Here is an 18993-nt window from a genome sequence, read left to right on the forward strand (position 1 = left end):
TGGTGTTAATCTCATATTGGAAAGATGACATGATAATTTACATTATTATAAATAGTAAATCATATTCTAGTATCGATCACTTTACCGATGTCTTTAAGATAAAACTTCACACTTGAATCATTGGTCACACTTTGTGCTGGAGCTAGATGATTAAGTTGTAAATAATATCGATCTATCTTGAATCATTCATGCGTGTTTGCTAATTTAATACCATTTTCAATTTTTTGAGTCTATTGAGAAAATCCCAATATAGAAGTAAACATAAACACTCTGCACTTAGTAATGTGTGGCACGTTTGATTGAACGCTCTTTTTGGGTGGAGAATCAACTTTTGCTTGATTCTCTTGGATGAGTGAACAATTCAAGCTTTTTATTATACACATAAAAATATAAACATCCTAAGAATTGAATGTGACATCAATATTGTAGATTTCAAACTTAATTTTACTTGTTTTCTTATAATAATCTTTGTAGATAGGCTGGGTTGGCTAGCTAGCTTTTGCTATTAATTCACAATTAAGTAATTGATGTCGTTGTGTTGGTAAACTTCCCAACACAATTCTACATAATTTAATTAGTGCCCGTGTTGGTAAGACTTAACTGTCTTATATATATGACACTCTTATCTCAAAAGGGGTTCAAAGTCTTGGCATAATTTAGGGTAGATGATAATGCCAACTGTGAAAGGCGGTTTGCTCATTTGACTACTCCTACTATATATATATATATATATATATATATATATATATATATATATATAAAACTATTATTTGTTGGTGTTGCTTAATTAGGTTTTTGATTCATATATACGCATTCCCAATGCGCACGGTACAGACACAACCAACAACTTTCTCCTCAATCCTCTCCTTTCTTGAGTAACTCAATCCCGAAGCACATATCAACTTACAAAATAATTAAATTTGCTTTTAATCTCTTTGAATAAGTAATGTTTTCTTCTCTCATATTTGGTATGTTGTCTTTGAGATACTAAAAGAAGGAGATGATTGAGAAAAGGTAATGTTGTCTTGCTAGATAGTCGATCTACCAACATAATTAGTTGCTTATGCTGCCATATTGTGAATCTATACTACATATTTATATAAGAATCAACTTAATTAAGAATTCATATTCACAATCTAACCACATAAGCATCGAATGTAGAACATTTCTAATGTTGCCGATTTGTTTAAGGTTTAATTATGTAGAACAACATAATTAATAATCCATACCACCTTATGTTGTCGATTTGTTTGGCTAGAGAGCACTTCTTAATTTCTTATATAGACAACATGATATGTTATAAGTAGTTTATAACTACAAGGGAAATGTATAACATTGGCAAAACTAAAAACATTATGATAAAAAAAAGTCACTAATTAAAAACACTTTTAGAGGCGGATTCTGCCAGTAATAACTTACTAGTCAAAAATTATAAAGATACTGCACCTTTATATTGTCAGATTGCCAATCAAGACTGAAAATTTTGATATAATTTCACCTATTCAACATTCCTAATTAACATATCAAATTGTATGATAAGATAACATTACTACTTAAATTTAATAAATCAAATTTTAAGTTTCATAACTATATTGTGATGATTTTAAGAGTTATAAGTCCTTGTATATAGGTTTGGCCATTCATGAAAGTCTAAAATGAGTAGTTGTACAAGGTGTATAGTCGTACCACACGTGTGGTACATGACCGTCGAGTGCTATGACGCTATGTGTACTGTTTAATTTAAAAAATTGTAAACTTTACTTGAAATAAGAACACATGCCAGTACGTATATCATTGGAGATCGCACCGCTCAACTGAAAATCTCTCGCCATTCATAGTTGTTTTTTCTGATTAACCCCCAAAAAAATTCCTGGCCAAAAAAAAAAAAAACCCCCAAAAAAAATTGATGGTTAATGACACCCACACAGATTTCCTAATACAGGTAGTGCCACACTGCCACCCTGTGATTATAAGATTGGAAGACAAAATGAGGGTGGTGAAGTCATCCGATATAATTGAAACTAAACATAGGAGATCTTCAGATGACACCCTTTAATTTGATTGGGTTCCCACCATCTGATTTTTGCCGTTGTAGAATCAAGACAGGTAGGACCCCAAAATTCCAAGTCCTCCACCAGACATGAAAATTTTCCATGTTAAATCTTACTTAATGATCAAAAGAACAAAAATATAAATCGAGAAAACCTTATTTTAAAGGTCTAAGATTGCAGAAATCTTGTCCTCAGAACAATGCCTTTTATGCTATTTATTATACAAATAAGTATTTTACAACCTCAAAACTATGAGCAATTTGAGCTGTCATTATTGTTTGGAAAGTCCAAAAACTTTTCAAAGAGACTCGTATATATAACGTTTTTTTCATAATAACTGATTAAGTGACCACACTTTAGAAGATGAATGTAAAAAGAATTGCATACACCGGTGGTTGGTAAGAATTTCTCATAAAGACTATTTGTTGTCACATTCTCGTATTTTACATAAAATTTTTCCAATGAGCTATAAATACACCAGGTACAATCCTAGCAATGGCATGGAACTTTAGCTTTGGAAACCCAGATAATGAGTGACACCAAATTTCAGATTTGCATACAAGAAGTCAAAAGAAAAACAATCTGCAGACAAAGTTGGAGGGTCTCCAATACTTATGTTTTCTACCCTAAGCATAGCCTAAGCTCCATTGATGAACTACATGTGAAACTCTCTCTTATATTGTGGTGACAGAGAGGATTAAACATTATATAATGTAAAACTTGCAAATAATTGTGGATCATGATTCACAGTGACCTACACCTACATTTGTGGTGGTAGTTGTTGCACCCCAGTTAGTCCGTGGCTCAATGGGGCGGTGCTCTATGTGTCCAAATGGGTTAATTTGATCAACTAGCTTAGGAATTAGGCAATTAGCAACCTACTAGTACTCCTTGAAATTTTTCAATATGAAATTTCATACAAAAGCATTTATGGTAGTTACATGCACCTCTAGAGCTCTCCATATTTGAGATCAACACTGATGTATGCATTAAGATTGAGAGTGTTAGAATATGATAGCATCTGACAAATATCTAGGAAAAGATCTCATTCTAACAAACAAAGATACAAAGAAAATGAAACTACAACACCACATAGATACTATAGTATTTAGCATAGATATTTATAAGATTTCAGATCATGTTCTGGTAAAACCCAATTAGATTTTTGAAATTTTAGTAATTAAGATCCAATGGAGTTGGTTTCAGATGCCTAAGCTTGGTTAGACACATACTGTGAACCTCTATCTAGTCAAAATCTAGGGAAGTGTCCTGTTCCTGCAAAATCTCCTTAAAAAAGGCCGGAATTCTGCCCTCGTGCTTCTTCAGCTTGGTGTTATATACTTATATGCAATCCTGACAATAACCAAAAATCATTCACCAATAGAGAGAGAGGGGAGAGAGAGGAAGCATCCTGTGAGCTTCATAGTCATGCAAGGCTGATCTTTAACACAATTTTATAGATGGCGTTGACAAAGGGTAATAAGTGTCCTCTAGACATAATTATTCTAAGATATTTTATTCTGTCTCCAACTAAGAGAAGCCAAAATTAATATTATTTTTCTGACAAGTTGGAACTTCTGGCCCGTCTATTTAAGAAGATCTCCCAATGGATGTTGATCAGATACATGCCAGCATTTCCTTCTCCTCCCTGTCTATTCTTTCCACGTTTTCCCCCACTCAACTTCTTCTCATTTCTGGCAATCTCATACTGTCCCTTTTCCTTTTCTGTCAAAAAATCAAGTCCAGCATATCTGTTCTTTCTTCAGTTCAAGATCTCCTCCGAACTTGAACTGACAGTTTGGCAAGATGTGGGCTTTGTGCATTGGAGCATTGATTATTATATGCATTACACAATGGGTTTACAGCTGGAGAAATCCCAGATACAATGGCAAACTTCCACCAGGTTCAATGGGTTGGCCACTACTAGGAGAGACCTTACACTTCTTCACTCCCAATACCTCTTCTGATATCCCTCCTTTCATCAAGAAAAGGATGAAAAGGTGAAATTCTGATAACCAGCTACTTCCTTGTAAAAGATTAATTTCATGCAATCTTCTACTTCTTTTTCATCTTCTTAACATGTATTCTGAATTTTGCACTTTCCAGATATGGGCCAATATTCAAGACTAGTTTGGTGGGAAGACCAGTAATAGTATCAACAGACCCGGATCTGAATTACTTTGTCTTCCAACAAGAGGGAAAGTTGTTTCAAAGCTGGTACCCAGACACCTTCACAGAGATTTTTGGCAAACAAAATGTGGGTTCCTTGCATGGGGTCATATACAAATACCTCAAGAACATGGTTCTGCATCTATTTGGCCCTGAAAGCCTCAAGAAGATGATACCTGAAATTGAACAGGCAGCACTCAGAAGATTACAACAATGGTCATGTCAGGATGTTATAGAATTGAAAGACGCAACTGCAAGTGTAATTTCAGGCTAACCTTTGTTCTTGTCTTTGAAAAACCACCAAGAATGTCTTTTGAATCTGATTAATTTGGTTGTTGCAGATGATATTTGATCTCACTGCAAAGAAACTTATCAGTTATGATTCAAATGGGTCCTCGGAGAATCTAAGGGAAAACTTCGTTGCATTTATTCAGGGATTGATATCCTTCCCTTTGGACATCCCTGGAACAGCTTATCACAAATGTTTACAGGTAAACATAAATCTGATGCACCGGTATCATTCTAACATTCATTTCTTCATGAATTAATGGACAAAAGTTCAAAAGAGGTACTGAATTATCCCCAAAAGTGCTAATGACTTACTAAAAGTTTGATTCATTTTCTTTCAAAAACAATTTCTCAGGGAAGGAAAAGGGCAATGAGAATGCTGAAAAACCAGCTACACGAAAGACGAGCAAATCCCCGAAAGCAGGCAATCGATTTTTTCGATTACGTGCTTGAAGAACTTAAGAAAGAGGGAACAATCCTGACAGAGGACATTTCTTTGGATTTAATGTTTGTGCTACTTTTCGCGAGCTTTGAAACAACTTCGCTAGCTATAACTTTAGCCGTCAAGTTTCTGTCAGACCATCCTCTGGTGCTAAAGCAATTAACGGTCCGAACTCTCAAAGAATTTCAAGCCATGTTATTGATTTCCCAATGGTTATTGTTACCCCACCTAACATGTTCTTGATATTTCTATCAAATGCCAGGAAGAACATGAAATGATTTTGAAACAAAGGGAAAATGCTGGTTCTGGACTTACATGGAAAGAATACAAATCAATGACATTCACATTTCAGGTTAGTCTCACACTTCCACTTTCAGCATTCAGAAGGAAATGCAAAAAATAATTTGCTGTTCATAGCTCTGTTTTAAAACTGACATTTCCAACTTGCAGCTCATCAACGAAACGGTTAGACTGGCAAATATAGTTCCAGGTATCTTTCGCAAAGCAATAAGAGAGATAAATTTTAAGGGTATGTGTAAGAATGATATACAGTATTTTTTCCAATTATAGAATCAGTTACACTCACAAATATCATCCTAATTTGACATGTTACCAATTCTGTAGGATATGCCATTCCAGCAGGTTGGGCAGTTATGGTCTGTCCCCCAGCGGTACACTTAAACCCAGAAAAATATGAAGATCCTGTGGCCTTCAATCCATCTAGATGGGAGGTGGGTAGACTATAAGACAAGGCATTTCTCTAGTTTATCTGCAAGCTGCTTAGTACTATAAACTAATTGATCTTGGCTTGAAAACCTCTAAATGCATTATTCTTAGCCCTCAATTATACTGAACAAAATGGTGGAATAACAGGGAGTGGAAATAAGTGGGGCATCCAAACATTTCATGGCTTTTGGTGGTGGCATGAGATTCTGCATTGGAACGGACTTTACTAAGGTGCAAATGGCTGTGTTTCTCCATTGCTTAGTTACAAAGTACAGGTAAGAGTGTTCTGCAATTGGAGAGGGAGAGGGAGAGGGGAGAGAGAGATGTAAGGAGGAAGAGACTTAACATGTTCACATCCAAAATTTTTCAGGTGGGAAGCAATCAGAGGAGGAAATATAGTCCGAACTCCCGGTTTACAATTTCCAGATGGTTTTCACATTCGGATATCAGAGAAAGAGATAAGGGACAGGAAACAGGATTTAACTCCAGATACTTAAACAAAAAATTCTGGGAAAAATCCACCTTGACATATTTCCCACCAGGATTGCTATTCTCAAGCTGCAAAGAGGATGACTGATCAACATCACATTTGGAAAATGCACAAAGAGGAAAGGCAACTATCGTTGTCTCTCCACAAACAAAGACCGACATATATTTTTGCTTAAGGTCACACACAAACTTTGATGCTTCTACTTCAATTTTTCTCAATGTTTGATTGTGTAATGGGGGTGGAAGCAGCAAAAAAAGGGAGAAACAGGTTACAGACAAATATAGGACCCAACATATGATACAGTTTATGAAAACGAAGATATACTTGCAACACTTTGTGAAATTGTTTCAGCACCATTATTTAAATAGAAACTACCCATTAGTACTGCAACAAAAACATCATAGAAATGCCAAAGTCTTACAAAGAAGTTTCACTTAAAAAGAGTATAATACTGAAATGTAGCTTGAACTGGTTGTTACCAACAGACAATAGTCCATGAATTTACCAAATTCACTCTTGCTTCACTTGATGGTGTCTGGTCCTTTCTTGGGTTTCTGACCATTGTATCCACTATCTTGGCATCCCTTCATCAAAGGCAGACACCATTTTTAGCAAATGCTTTTAGGACGGGGAAATAGTGACAACATTTCAACAGAGAAGAAGAAGAAGAAGAAGAAGAAGAAGGCCACAAGGGGAACTGGGCATGAGTCACTAAGGGAGGGGAGGGGAGGGTTGGGCCTGGGAGCATTGGGCTGGAATACGGGCCTTACGGCCTTACAGTTGCATGTACAAGGCTTTAAAAGAAACTGCACAAACTTCTTTTCCCACTCCACCAATCTACCTAAAAATGGAGAAATTATTTAGTATATCTGATACATCGTCGTATAGTAACCAATTTAACGTGTCATAATATAGGTGAATGTTATTAATATTATACCCTACTAATATAAATATATTATCTAATAATACTCTTACACATTAGATTAGTTACACCACATAACGGTGTATCAGATACACCCAATAATTTTTCCTAAAAATGAAAGCTGCCAATTGTCCTACCAGACAATCCTAGAATAGATTAAGGTACAAAATTGGTTTGCAAAGTCAGAGCTCGAGAATGGGTTTGAGATTCTACTCCTATATTAGGTGAGCACGGTTATGAGAATGTGTTATATTTTACATAGATATGCTAGATATGCTATTCTTATGAATGAGGGAATTTGAACCCTTAAACCCTTGGGTTTGCTATCCACATCAAAGAAAGCATTTAATGTAGTGTTTATTACAAAATTACCCTTACTAACAATAAAAAATATTATTTTAAATATAATAATAAGGGTATTATTGAAAAACAAGTTTTGATTCCTATTACTGCACAAACCAAATATGAGAGTGATAATAATTTCCTTGTTACCATTCCCAGCATTTCTAAATTAACATTGTAATGGGAATTATTCATTCATATCCCCCTGAAATAAGTATGGGTATAACATTCCCAATGACCCCATTCTGCAAACTAAATGGGATCTAAAGCTCTTACACATTATTACAACTTTACTTTTCAGACCAATTTATAATTTTACTTTGGTTGGATTTATTTTAATAAATTATTAATTTTACAATCATGTTATATTTAATTATTAAATGTATTGTACTTTACTTGTTCTTCATGTTAAGTTCCTTGTATAAGCTGAACTATAAGAATACAATCCTGAATTCGAATCTCACTCCTTCAAATTTTTTTGAAAAAAAAAAAAATACAAGTTGCTTGCAAAGCAATTGACTACGAGAATGCAAACAAGAAAGCAGCTGAAGTATAAACAAGTAGGGCATAAAAGTCAGAAAGAGTAAAACAACAACGACAACAAAACAAAAAGGAATGTGAAAGACTTCCATGTAATGGGTATATATAATATTGTGTTTATCTTTTTTATCACGTGCTAGATCACATGATAAGAGAAATAGACACATAGAGTGTATACAACCGTGATAGATAAATTTTTTCCAAAAGATATAAAGAAACCACAAAGACTAAAAATAACAAAGGCGACAAAAAATATTTTACTTAAAAGAGTTTAATATTAATTTTTTATTAGTTGTTACTTGTTAGTTGTGAGATGTCTATTTATTTAAGATGCTCTAATGAAATGCTCATATGCATGCCTGCAGGGCAGCACTTCCTTCTCTTTTGTTTTCAGTCTTAATTCGATCGATCGATCTCTTCTCACGTAGTTGAACTGGTCATTTGGCAATTATAGAAGATGTGGGGTTTGTGCATTGGAGCAATATTGGTTATAATAAGCATTAGATTCACATATTGGGTTTATAGGTGGAGAAATCCGAGATGCAATAATGGCAAACTTCCACCAGGTTCAATGGGTTGGCCACTTGGCCGATACTTGGCGAGACCTTACTCTTCTTTACTCCCTATACACCTCATCCTACATTTCTCCCTTCATCAAGATTCAAGGACAATGTAAAGGAGAAATCTTTCTCATAAGTTCATAACCACCTACTTAATTATTCCTTGTAAAAAAAAACTAATTATACATGCACAATCTTACATGCATCTTCTTGCTCATCTTACTATTTGCATGTATATGATTGTATGAGGCCTTCTTTTCTATTTGTTTGATCAGGCCGATATGTTTATGACAATTTTAATTATGTTTCGTGATGTATTCGGATTAATCCAGCCTACTTACGTAAACCTTAAATTTGGCCCAGAGCTTTAGATTATCCATCCACTGATACAAGAATGGTATGTGCATTCTTTTAATTATATTGCATTGTTTTAAAAAAATATATTCTTAAGTTGGGATTTGAACATATATGCTCTTTTCATACAAAAAAGAATTCTATTCTCTTTTAGGCCTTACCAATAGGTCCAAATTCCAATACCAACCCGTGACATTTGAATTATGAGATCCACTTGTTACAAATATATATTTAATATAAACGACAAACCCAATATTTAAATGATGAGAGAGAAATTCACTTAATTAATAATGAGTTAAATCAATATTTAAATGAAATCTAAATGAGATCCACCCAACTCACATAAAAAAATACAAAAAAGTTAGATCCACTCATTAAGTTATTATTTGGGTTAAATACATTTTTGGTCAATGAACTTCGGGGTATGTCTCAATTTGGTCCATTAATTTTAAAATGTGACAAAAATGTCCATGAATTATCCAATCTGTCTCAATTGAGGAAAAACGTTAGTTTCCATATACAAAACTAACGGAATGATTTTTCTCTCTTTTCTCCCACATGTCCCTCTGCTCTCTTATCTCTGTCACTCACGCCAACAGGTTGATCGGCGATTTCGCCGTTGTCCGACCATCAACGGTGACGAAACCGGTCTCGTTCTCTCCCTCTTCCTCTTCTCTTTCTCCCCTAGTGCTCCGATCAGCCTTAACCTAGCCAAGAGAAACTCACCCCCGAGTCCGATAGTCAACTCTGGTGGTGACTTCGTGATTCCGGCGGTGTCGCAACCTCCCACCACACTCAAAGGCTTCCTATCATCACTCTGAGCACGAGGGTGGCTTCAGTTTTCTCATCAGACCACTAGAGCTGTGAATCAACACCAAGAAGCCGCGGCGACTCTGTCGCCATTTATGGCTTTTCTGGCGACCTTTTTCGTCAACCTAGGTATGGAATTGATTCCCCTCTTTGTGTTCTTCAGTTCTGTTAAAGTGGTTTTGGCCAATTGTTGAGAATTCTTGAAAAATCAATTTGGGTCTCACGGCCACCCTCGTGCTCTGATAGTCAACTTCGGCGGTGACTTCGTGATTCCGACGGTGTCGCAACCTCCCACCACCCTCAAAGGCTTCCTCTTGTCACTCTGGGCATGAGGGTGGCCTCAGTTTCCTCATCAGACCACCAGAGCCTGCGAATCAACACCAAGAAGCCGCAACGGCTCCGTTGTTGTTTCTGGCTTTTCCGGCGACCTTTTTCGTCAACCCAGGTATGGAATTGATTCCCCTCTTTGTGTTCTTCAGTTTTGTTAAAGTGGTTTTGGCCAATTGTTGAGAATTCTTGAAAAATCAGTTTGGGTCTCACGGCCACCGCTACAAGTGGTGGCGTTGGAGACGTTGATTTTGTATTGCTTTGTGATTTCCAGTTTTTTTGAGTGTCTGTACTGATCTGGGACTAAGTTGACAATCAGACTCAGGTTTGGGTTTTTCTCTTGGCTGGGTTTCGGGCTGATCAGAGCATTGGGGGAGAAAGAGGAGAGGAAGAGGGAGAGAACGACGCTGGGTTTTTCTATTGGTTGGATTTCGGGCATCGGAGCACTGGGGGAGAAAGAGGAGAGGAAGAGGGAGAGAACGGGACCGTTTTTGTCAACATTGATGGCTAGATGGAGGCGAAATCGCCATCCATCCGAGGGCGTGAGTGAGAGAGCAGAGAGACGCGTGGGAGAGAAGAAAAAAAAATCATTCCGTTAGTTTTGTAGATGGAAACTAACGTTTTTCCTCAATTGAGACAGATTAGATAATTCATGGGCATTTTTGTCACGTTTTAAAATTAATGGACGAAATTGAGACACACCCTAAAATTCATGGACCAAAAATGTATTTAACCCTTATTATTTTGTTAGATCAGAATTCAGAAGTGCTCAACTAAGTACAACGCCTTTAAGAATTGAATTTATTTGAATGAATTACTAATTTCATTAAATGTGTTAAGTACTTAAGTCCAACTCACATTCCCGGCCCTAGAGGGAAGGATACATCCTAGAGTTTAGGCCACCTTAGAGCTAAATCTAAACTCCTTTACATCCCAATAAAGTTTGACCATATAACTGGAAAACAATTAAACTTGGATAATGGTTTCAGTTTTTTTATTTTGATTTGTAAGATGTGGTTGTTAAAACCAAAAGTAAGTTGGTTTTAGTAATTAAAAACCAAACAAGAACACAACCCTAATACTTGATTTTGCACTTTACGTACAGATATGGGCCAATAATCAAGACTAGTTTGGTGGGAAGACCACTTATAATATCAACAGGCCCGGAACGACGAAGTATATGTTTCTTGTATGGCTGGCCCCATTTTCAAATACCTCAAGAACATGGTGCTTCATCTTGTTGGCCCTGAAACCCTTAAAAATATGCTCTCTGAAATTGAACAGGCAGCACACACAAAATTGCAACAATGGTCATCATATGAAGACACTATAAATCTAAAAGAAGCATCTGCAACTGTAATATTATATAATATTACAAAGTATAATACAAACTATCAAAAAGAAGACATAACATTCCGTGTGAAAATGTTTCAGCATATCTTTTTCTTTTCTTTTTTTGTTTATATTCTGAAATAAAAACTAGGCCTTAGTAATGCAATACCACATCAAAGAATGCCAAAATACTTACATTTCTCTCCCCAACCCTCACCATGCACCCAAAAAAAAGTTAAGACGGTGTCAGTTTTAAGTGCCACTTTTCTGTTCAGCATGCAGCTTAAAATTATTGTCTTGGCCAAAAAAAAAATTATTGTTACCCAACAGCCCATGTTCTTACCAAATTCACTTTTGCTTCACTTGATTGTGTCCGGTCACTTTGGATAAGCTTTTGTTAGTCTCCTTTCTTTTTTCTGACCATGGTAACCAGTATCTTCATCAACTTTCTGCATAACAACACTTGAATTCTTACTTCGCCGATGCTTGTGCTTGTCTTTGTGGACATGGTGAAGATGGTAATCATAATCACTGCCTCTTTCCAACTGGTTCTGCCTGTGATCATTGTGAATGTGTCTTCGCTTATGATGAGAACCATGCTTGTGGTGCCTTGCTTCATGCCCATGATGTTTATGAACATGAATGCGTTGGCGGTCTACATCAATTCTGTGCCTCTGAATATCCTTCGTACTCTGATTATCATCCCAAAAATGATCTTCCCACCAGTCATATAAAGGATCAAAAAGTCCCTTTTGATGTAAAAGCCACAGTAGCACAACCGCTGCAGCTCAATGCATAATATATTATCATTATTATGTATTTGTTGTATCTTCAAAATTATCCACTTAAAAATATAGTTTTCTGCTCATAAGAAAAAAAAATTATACTCTGAAAAAATAGGTTTACCTGTTGGAAAGATTGCCAAAAGTAGACCAAACATCACAATCCAACTCATACATATATACTGTATATGGCATCTGAAGTCAAAGAATCCGGAGCATTTCCTTCTACTACCAAAAGAAGAGAGAAAGAGAGAGAGAAGAAATGGACAAGATTTCAATAAAATCAGAAGAATATTAAAATGTACAAGATTTAATACTATTCCAAAGACAGATACACTCACACACACACACATCAAAAATTACATGATAATGGATGGTCAGAATGCAATCAGCATTTTGAACATGCATTACCTATGCTAGAAAGGTTGGAAGAAATAAAAAGACTCAATCAAACAACCTTTTATTGCCACCCAAAACAATATTAAAAATGTGAATAGCACAATATGTTCTTCCAAGCAACTAGCAAGTACCTGCAAGTCTCTCCAGTGACGAAAGCTACCAAAATTTTCCACAGGTTGTTCCAAATGCTTTCAATAGAGTCAAAGAAGCCAGTTGTACCTGTCTTTGGTGGATTAAAGGGAGTACCCTGCAGCAATTAATGACTTAGTGGCATGCATCATATAAATCAAGGTTTATAATATTTCGAAGTGTCAAATCTCAGCCGTTATCTTAAATTCAGACATAGAAGAAATCATGCTGAATTTTATAGATCTAAACGGCCTCATATACAGGTAGTAAACTTATTAACTTGCTTCTCAAAGGGATGAACTACAGGGTAGAACATTGTTTTGAAACTACCACCAGACCTGTGATCCATTATCAAGGACAGTAGATGTTGTAGAAAATTGGCACTCGGCTCTATCTACTTCATTATAATCAGAGTCCTTTAGTATAGCTGCATTCAAGCTCCAAAAATTAGTCCCGGCATTAATACTTTCAGACACTTTATCATCAGTCTGAACTGTGGCTAATCTTACCTGCACATACATATTTTGCAGCTTGATCAGTTGCTGGGTAAAGTTTGAAGGACCGGGTTGTCGTTTCTTTTGGCTTCATAATAAAGTATTGTTCCTGAAAAACAGTATCCTTCATGATTATATGATCATCATGTGCAAAACAAAGTACATGAACAGTAGGGACAAAAGTACCTCCATAAGGGTGACATCACTTGAGCAATCAAACTGCAAGACAGGAAAATTCATCACATCTGAAAACAAGTATTGCAAAAGCCATTCATTGGAGCTGACAATGAATAATGCCTTTCCAGTAGTTTCTCACTTACAAGTATGAAAATATAAATATGTAGAATTTCATGGGCCAATTAATAACACAAAACACATGAATTTCCTTCATACGTAATAATCACAACCAAATGTAAGCATTAGGACTGTCACTAATGATAATAAATTGTAGCACCTCCGCATATAAGAAGAAATCAAAGTCGACAATAAGTTAAAATGATATTGAAGCCTTAAAATACCAAAATATTACACCTTAAAGCCAATCGGATGAGCATAACTTGTTAATTCTCAGAAAAATAACTGGAGCATATCAAAACAGAGAGTATATATTTATAGATATATATACATATATATATATATATCATATTATAACAACCTAGTAGCCAGTCCCAATCCAAAACCAAAAGCAAGTATCAGCACCTTATAACTTCCTTTACTTAAAGAAATCCTAACATCAAGGCAAAAAAGGGAAAAAAAAAAAAAAAAAGGAGTCCGTTAAAAATTAAATAAAAAGTTAAGAATAGTCAATAGGTTACCGTTAAGCTATATGATGCTTCCACTTCACCAGTATTCTTTGTTGTGATTGTAGCAGTTCCAAATTGAGTAAGGGCCTCAAAGGTTGGGATATTGATGCTTAAGATTTTCCCAGGACTCCTACAATATAAATAAAACAGCTGTCTGCAATAAATGAAACTTAACAAGTACCAAAAAATATATGAAGCTTAACAATATTGGAAATTGAGTTATAGATGTCAAAGTGAAGAAAACGATACAAACAAATTCCAAACAAATTGAGTTACACAACAACTAGATTTCAAAAACTTAAGTTATTAGGGAATAGGCCAACAATATATACTTTTCCAAGTTCATATCAAGTTACAAACAAATTCTTAGAAATTAAATCAGCAGTTCTATGAATACATTAATTAATGAACCAGCAAGTGCTTAAGGAAATATTAAAACCCTTGAAAAATGAATAGCTAGTACATGTAACAATTATTTCAAATCCATATCAATGAAGCATAATCATTACAAGGAGTTGATAGTCATGCCTTTTGGTCAATATAGCCACCTTTTAAAATACTAACCTTTGGTAGACATATTCTACGTCGTCGGCACTTAGTTCTATCAAGAGATTTGTATTAATAACTTCAGTGACTCCTATGGAAAATGAATGTGTCCCTGCATTCTGCACCCGATCAGAAATGATAAATAAATCCAAAAATCCAAATGATAGAAATCCTTGTGAATGTAATTCTAAAATTTCTGACACATAACTGGATGCTGGTTTATCCTTTCAAACCTTCCTTCCACACCATAAAGTGGCAACTGATTCCTTTCAATTCGGTTTTGATCAGCCTGTCAGAAAGAAGAAAATTTATTCCAAGTTTCACACCAACTATAAAAGAACTATGCACTAAATACAAACAACCAGAGTCCTCTAAAATATCTCAATTGTACAAATGGAAAGAGACTCCTGCATTTCTAACAAAGACATATAATAGAACATGTATTTCAACATAGTTTATGTAAAGAACTTTAAGAAAGTATGGAACATGTATTTCAATCGCATGCACAAGCATGATGAGAACATAATCAATTATACAACTACCAAGAAAAATTAATACCAATATGTAACTGCAGCAATACATTGAAACAATAATAAAAGAAGACTAAAATGAGGAGCATACATTAAAGAATACAGTTTTCAGGCTGGATGTACAAACCTCCCAGAAATTCCATAACTGATTATGCAAGCAACTCCAGAATGGTGAAGAGCATAAGTTTGGCTGCCCTTTAAAAGCTTCATAACTTACACCAATTTTATTACATTCAACACCATCTAAAGAAAACCGTACTCTCTCCAGCAGCATCCACTTAGAAAAGTTCCTTCCCAAGTTCTGGGGTTGACCAGGGCCCCCCTTCCACAAAAGGAAAGGAAACTCTCAGCAATATAAGAAAATATAAAATATAAGTGATTTCAATAAAATACCAAGTTATCAGCTTAAACTTGTATAGGAAATTTAATATCAGGTCATAGCTGATGCTCTCGACACCCACACTTGCTGAAAACACGGGTACAAACTCATGACCTTACAATATCTTTTACAAAGTTATTAGTATACAGAATAGCTATGGCTAAACTTTACATTAAATACTTTACTTCAAATAAAGCTCATACAAAGCACCATACTTATTTGTTCTAATGTCATCATCCTGTTTGCTACAAATCTTCATGATGTGTAAACTTCATATCATAGTGACACAACTTAGCATTTCTGGTTAAAATTATGCAGTATAATGAAACCAGCATTAAACTTTTGTCCCGATTAATGATTAAATCAATTAACACTTTTAAAGCACCAACAAATCAAGAGATGGATTGCAATGAAATGATGTTTACAAAATTTGCGCATTCATGTAGTTGGGTAGGATGACTCATATTACTGTAATTGCTGGACAGGGATCTATATTCTCTCATCAAATTGTTTCTTCATTAACAAGAGGTTTGGAATCAATCCATCTTAGTTCAATTACAAAAGTAATTGCAATAAACTTTGCTTAACAGATATCCTCTTCTAATTTAACTATAAAAAAAAGAAGTAAATATTTGTTCCAAATTTTTCTTCTCACATATTATGCCAATGAGTATTAATGATAATTACATTATTGGAGCAAGCATACCTGCCTTGGAATTACAAGGTAGAAATCCTCGAATGATGGTATATTTGTGTATCCAACAAAATCTCCAATAAGATTAACTCGTAAGAAGTTATCATTGGATATCACTGTTCTATTTTCAGGACCAACAAACACTTCCTGGTGGCAAATAAAGGATCCAAAAACCTTTGTTAGTGAGTTTATAACATGTCCTTCTAATTTCAATAAAATAAATCAAAAAACGTGGTAGAGGAAAAAAAGTATATTCAACCAATCATTAGTAAATCAAATTAACAATTGATCATCAACATGAAATAGAATATTACTAAGACTAAGATAAAAAGGTGCATTTCTGTCAAGTAAAAGGGAAAAGAGGACTTCATTCCATGGGGATAGGAAACACTGTCTATATAGTCCAGCATGAACATTAAATAGCAGCAGAGCAGAAAGACAAATGATTTTCTGTCACATGCTACAAGACTAAATCAGGTCATGTATAATGAGTAATTGTCTATGGCAGAAACGGGCACATGAAATTGAAATCAGTCAATATGGATATGGTACAAGCTTGTGAAAAAGCAACATACCGAAACTTTAGATCCTGTCTTCACCTGAATTAGAACACTGAATCCCACTGACCGCTGTCCAATACCAAAAACATGGAACCTAAGTGGATTTTAAAATAAATAAATAAATTTCACTCATGGAATAATGATCGATGAAAAACAAATTATATTTAACATGCAAATTGTTCATAAGCTGTAACCTCCATCACATATACAACGGCAAACATAAACAATCATCACAATCCAAATTCTCAGTAATCTTCAGAAAAAGGAAAAATCAGGCTTCTTCACATGATTTTAAAGTTTGATACTTCATTTAACAATAAAAATGTATCTTGCACACAATTTATGAAAATTGATAAATTGAGAGTCTCTATATTATGAAAACCTAAAAAATTTAAAAGTTAAACAAAAAAAAAAAATAAGGACAACTAAGAAAAGCTCATACAACTACTACCATGGAAAGCCTCCATATATTGCTATAAACACCCACATCATGATAAAATATTCAAAAATACCAGAGAACTATTACATGTCTGCTAGAAATTATCGGAAATCAAATATCAATCCTCCAAGAAAAACATAATCACAATGAAGATTTTAGTGCAAGGACCATACCAATCACCCGGAAAACGGACACAATGGGCAGTATTGGCTTTTCCTTTCATCACCTTATCAACTGATCAAAAGAAAGTCCCCAATTCAATAACCACAGATTGATAAGAGGCATTGTGCATGTAAAATTTAAGAAACACTAAACCAACTAAAAATGCACTTACAAACATTTCCACATGATGAAGGTACCCGCCGCTGAGGCCCACAAGGACAGCATATTGGCTATGCAGAACAGAACAGACGGAATATGAGAAAGGAATACAGAAAAAAAAAAAAATGATTAAAAGAAAATATATGATAAATAAAAGCAAGACAAGAATTATCAAGTATCAATAGATTAATGAATGTAGTACTTTAAACATATAATCAATAGTAGTTTGAAAGGGATAAACTGCTGTCACAAATCAATGCAATTGAAATCACAAATCAACTTTTAGCATAAAATAGAATAAAGAATAAACTGCTATCAGAACCTCAAAAGTACTACTTGTACGGGAAAAATGATAACCATGAAAGTAGATAGACTAAAGATTGTGGAAATGGCACCTCAGTGTTGTCAATAAAGTGATCGTTTTCATCTCGTAACCTACAGAACAAACAACAGAAGTCCATCAGTCAATTGTTTTCACCCGAATAATTAACACAATTTCTAAAAATCATGTCTGATCATAATAACTGTAGCTAATTAAATGGTAAACACAATAAAAATAAAAATAAAAATAAAACCAGTAAAACAAGAAAGGGAGAAAAATAAAAAGGCTAAAAGATTGTTTGCCTCTCACATATCTTCACAACTTTTGCATCTGCATTTGGCTCGCATTTGCGCGTCTTGACATAGTACTCTTCGGGTTTATAGGCAACATCCTGTATAAACGTTACTAGTACCAATTACAACGTATCCAAAACAAAAGTTGTCCAATTAAGAAGTTGGCGATGAAAGTTGTCCTACTCTTATGTACGTAAGCTCATACAAAGCATAAGCTGCGGATTTGTTGACTGTCAGGACAGGCGGTACTCGAAAAGTTTGCATCTTTTGGCTCGAATTCTCCTCTACCTCTACAATTTCTGCCACAATCGAAGCCTCTCCGCCGCTCTGTAAATTTTCAAGCAAAATTCTCCATAAAAAAACTAGAAATTAAAGAAAACAAAATCAGGAACTGAGTTTGTTGTTTACCGCGCCACTTGGAACGGCCATGTTGAGGACGATCTTCTTGGTGCAATTCAAGTTTCCGGAATCGGAATTCTTCTCGCACTTCTGGAGCTTCGATTTCGAAAGGATCTGAACTCCAACGACGTCGTGTAGAGTGGAAAACCCGATGAACCAAAGGAGGAAGAGGAGGATCGTATGCCCTAATTTTGGGGTTTGGGGTCTCATTTTTTGGTATGTCTCTGTGAATGAATGTTGTGTATTAGTGGGAGTGAGAATAAGAGGGAAGGCGAAGAAGGCAGTTGTGGCGGGCGGGTAGAGGTTTGCTTTTAAAAACTGCCACCAACGGTTTTTTCATTTCAAATTTAAATGACGGTTGGATCTGCAAACTCTAGATCGACGGCCCTGGAACAGCGAATGGATCTATACTAAGAAGTAAGAACGTAGTCGGATAGAAAAGAAACGGCGCCGTTGTCGTAGTGGACTCGTCTATGTATATCTAATATCTGGCTTAATTACCACTTTACTCTCCACCTTGATTCGTGTGTCAAATGTCTCGGCATCAAAC

At 35.3% G+C, this 18993-nt stretch overlaps 2 protein-coding genes, 1 long non-coding RNA gene and 1 pseudogene across 3 annotated transcripts; 2 read left to right on the forward strand and 2 right to left on the reverse strand.

Annotated features, from left to right (window-relative positions):
- Nucleotides 1–3546: 3546 nt before the first annotated feature.
- Nucleotides 3547–6173, forward strand: CYP87A2 (cytochrome P450, family 87, subfamily A, polypeptide 2). The gene is made up of 9 exons (XM_086227508.1): nt 3547–4051; nt 4158–4479; nt 4562–4711; nt 4864–5115; nt 5213–5302; nt 5401–5479; nt 5575–5681; nt 5824–5951; nt 6047–6173. The coding sequence occupies exons 1-9, from the start codon at nt 3858–3860 to the stop codon at nt 6171–6173; spliced, it is 1449 nt and encodes a 482-aa protein (XP_086083634.1). The 5' UTR covers nt 3547–3857.
- Nucleotides 4311–6777, reverse strand: LOC147273968 (uncharacterized). Its single transcript, XR_015119583.1, has 3 exons — nt 6672–6777; nt 4496–4577; nt 4311–4396 (listed from the first exon to the last, which is right to left on the reverse strand). It is a non-coding gene; the product is annotated as an uncharacterized LOC147273968 (long non-coding RNA).
- A 1650-nt stretch (nt 6778–8427) lies between these two features.
- LOC147273969 (cytochrome P450 87A3-like) lies at nt 8428–11640 on the forward strand (annotated as a pseudogene).
- Nucleotides 11641–11668: 28 nt separating this feature from the next.
- Nucleotides 11669–18728, reverse strand: HAP2 (hapless 2). The gene is made up of 18 exons (XM_086257599.1): nt 18453–18728; nt 18228–18371; nt 18054–18142; nt 17825–17864; nt 17443–17500; nt 17282–17342; nt 16685–16763; nt 16122–16256; nt 15164–15358; nt 14715–14795; nt 14525–14625; nt 13973–14090; nt 13344–13376; nt 13173–13266; nt 13002–13090; nt 12666–12781; nt 12260–12360; nt 11669–12134 (listed from the first exon to the last, which is right to left on the reverse strand). Exons 1-18 carry the CDS (start codon nt 18651–18653, stop codon nt 11731–11733), a joined length of 2139 nt encoding a protein of 712 aa, XP_086113725.1. The 5' UTR covers nt 18654–18728; the 3' UTR covers nt 11669–11730.
- Between the last annotated feature and the right edge of the window lie 265 nt (nt 18729–18993).

Source organism: Dryas octopetala, chromosome 9 (genome assembly GCF_963921425.1).
Source record: "Dryas octopetala chromosome 9, drDryOcto1.1, whole genome shotgun sequence".
NCBI lineage: Eukaryota > Viridiplantae > Streptophyta > Magnoliopsida > Rosales > Rosaceae > Dryas > Dryas octopetala.

What these genes read in the sequence shown, in the direction of transcription:
- HAP2 (XM_086257599.1), bottom strand. Translation starts at nt 18,653, where the DNA reads ATGAGACCCCAAACCCCAAAATTAGGGCATACGATCCTCCTCTTCCTC. An exon ending in AAGCATCATATAGCTTAACG is followed by an intron (nt 13,377 to 13,972) that starts GTAACCTATTGA and finishes CCTGTCTTGCAG; the next exon opens with TTTGATTGCTCAAGTGATGT. An exon ending in GTGATGTCACCCTTATGGAG is followed by an intron (nt 13,267 to 13,343) that starts GTACTTTTGTCC and finishes ACTGTTTTTCAG; the next exon opens with GAACAATACTTTATTATGAA.
- CYP87A2 (XM_086227508.1), top strand. Translation starts at nt 3,858, where the DNA reads ATGTGGGCTTTGTGCATTGGAGCATTGATTATTATATGCATTACACAA. An exon ending in CTTATCACAAATGTTTACAG is followed by an intron (nt 4,712 to 4,863) that starts GTAAACATAAAT and finishes ACAATTTCTCAG; the next exon opens with GGAAGGAAAAGGGCAATGAG. An exon ending in TCAATCCATCTAGATGGGAG is followed by an intron (nt 5,682 to 5,823) that starts GTGGGTAGACTA and finishes GTGGAATAACAG; the next exon opens with GGAGTGGAAATAAGTGGGGC.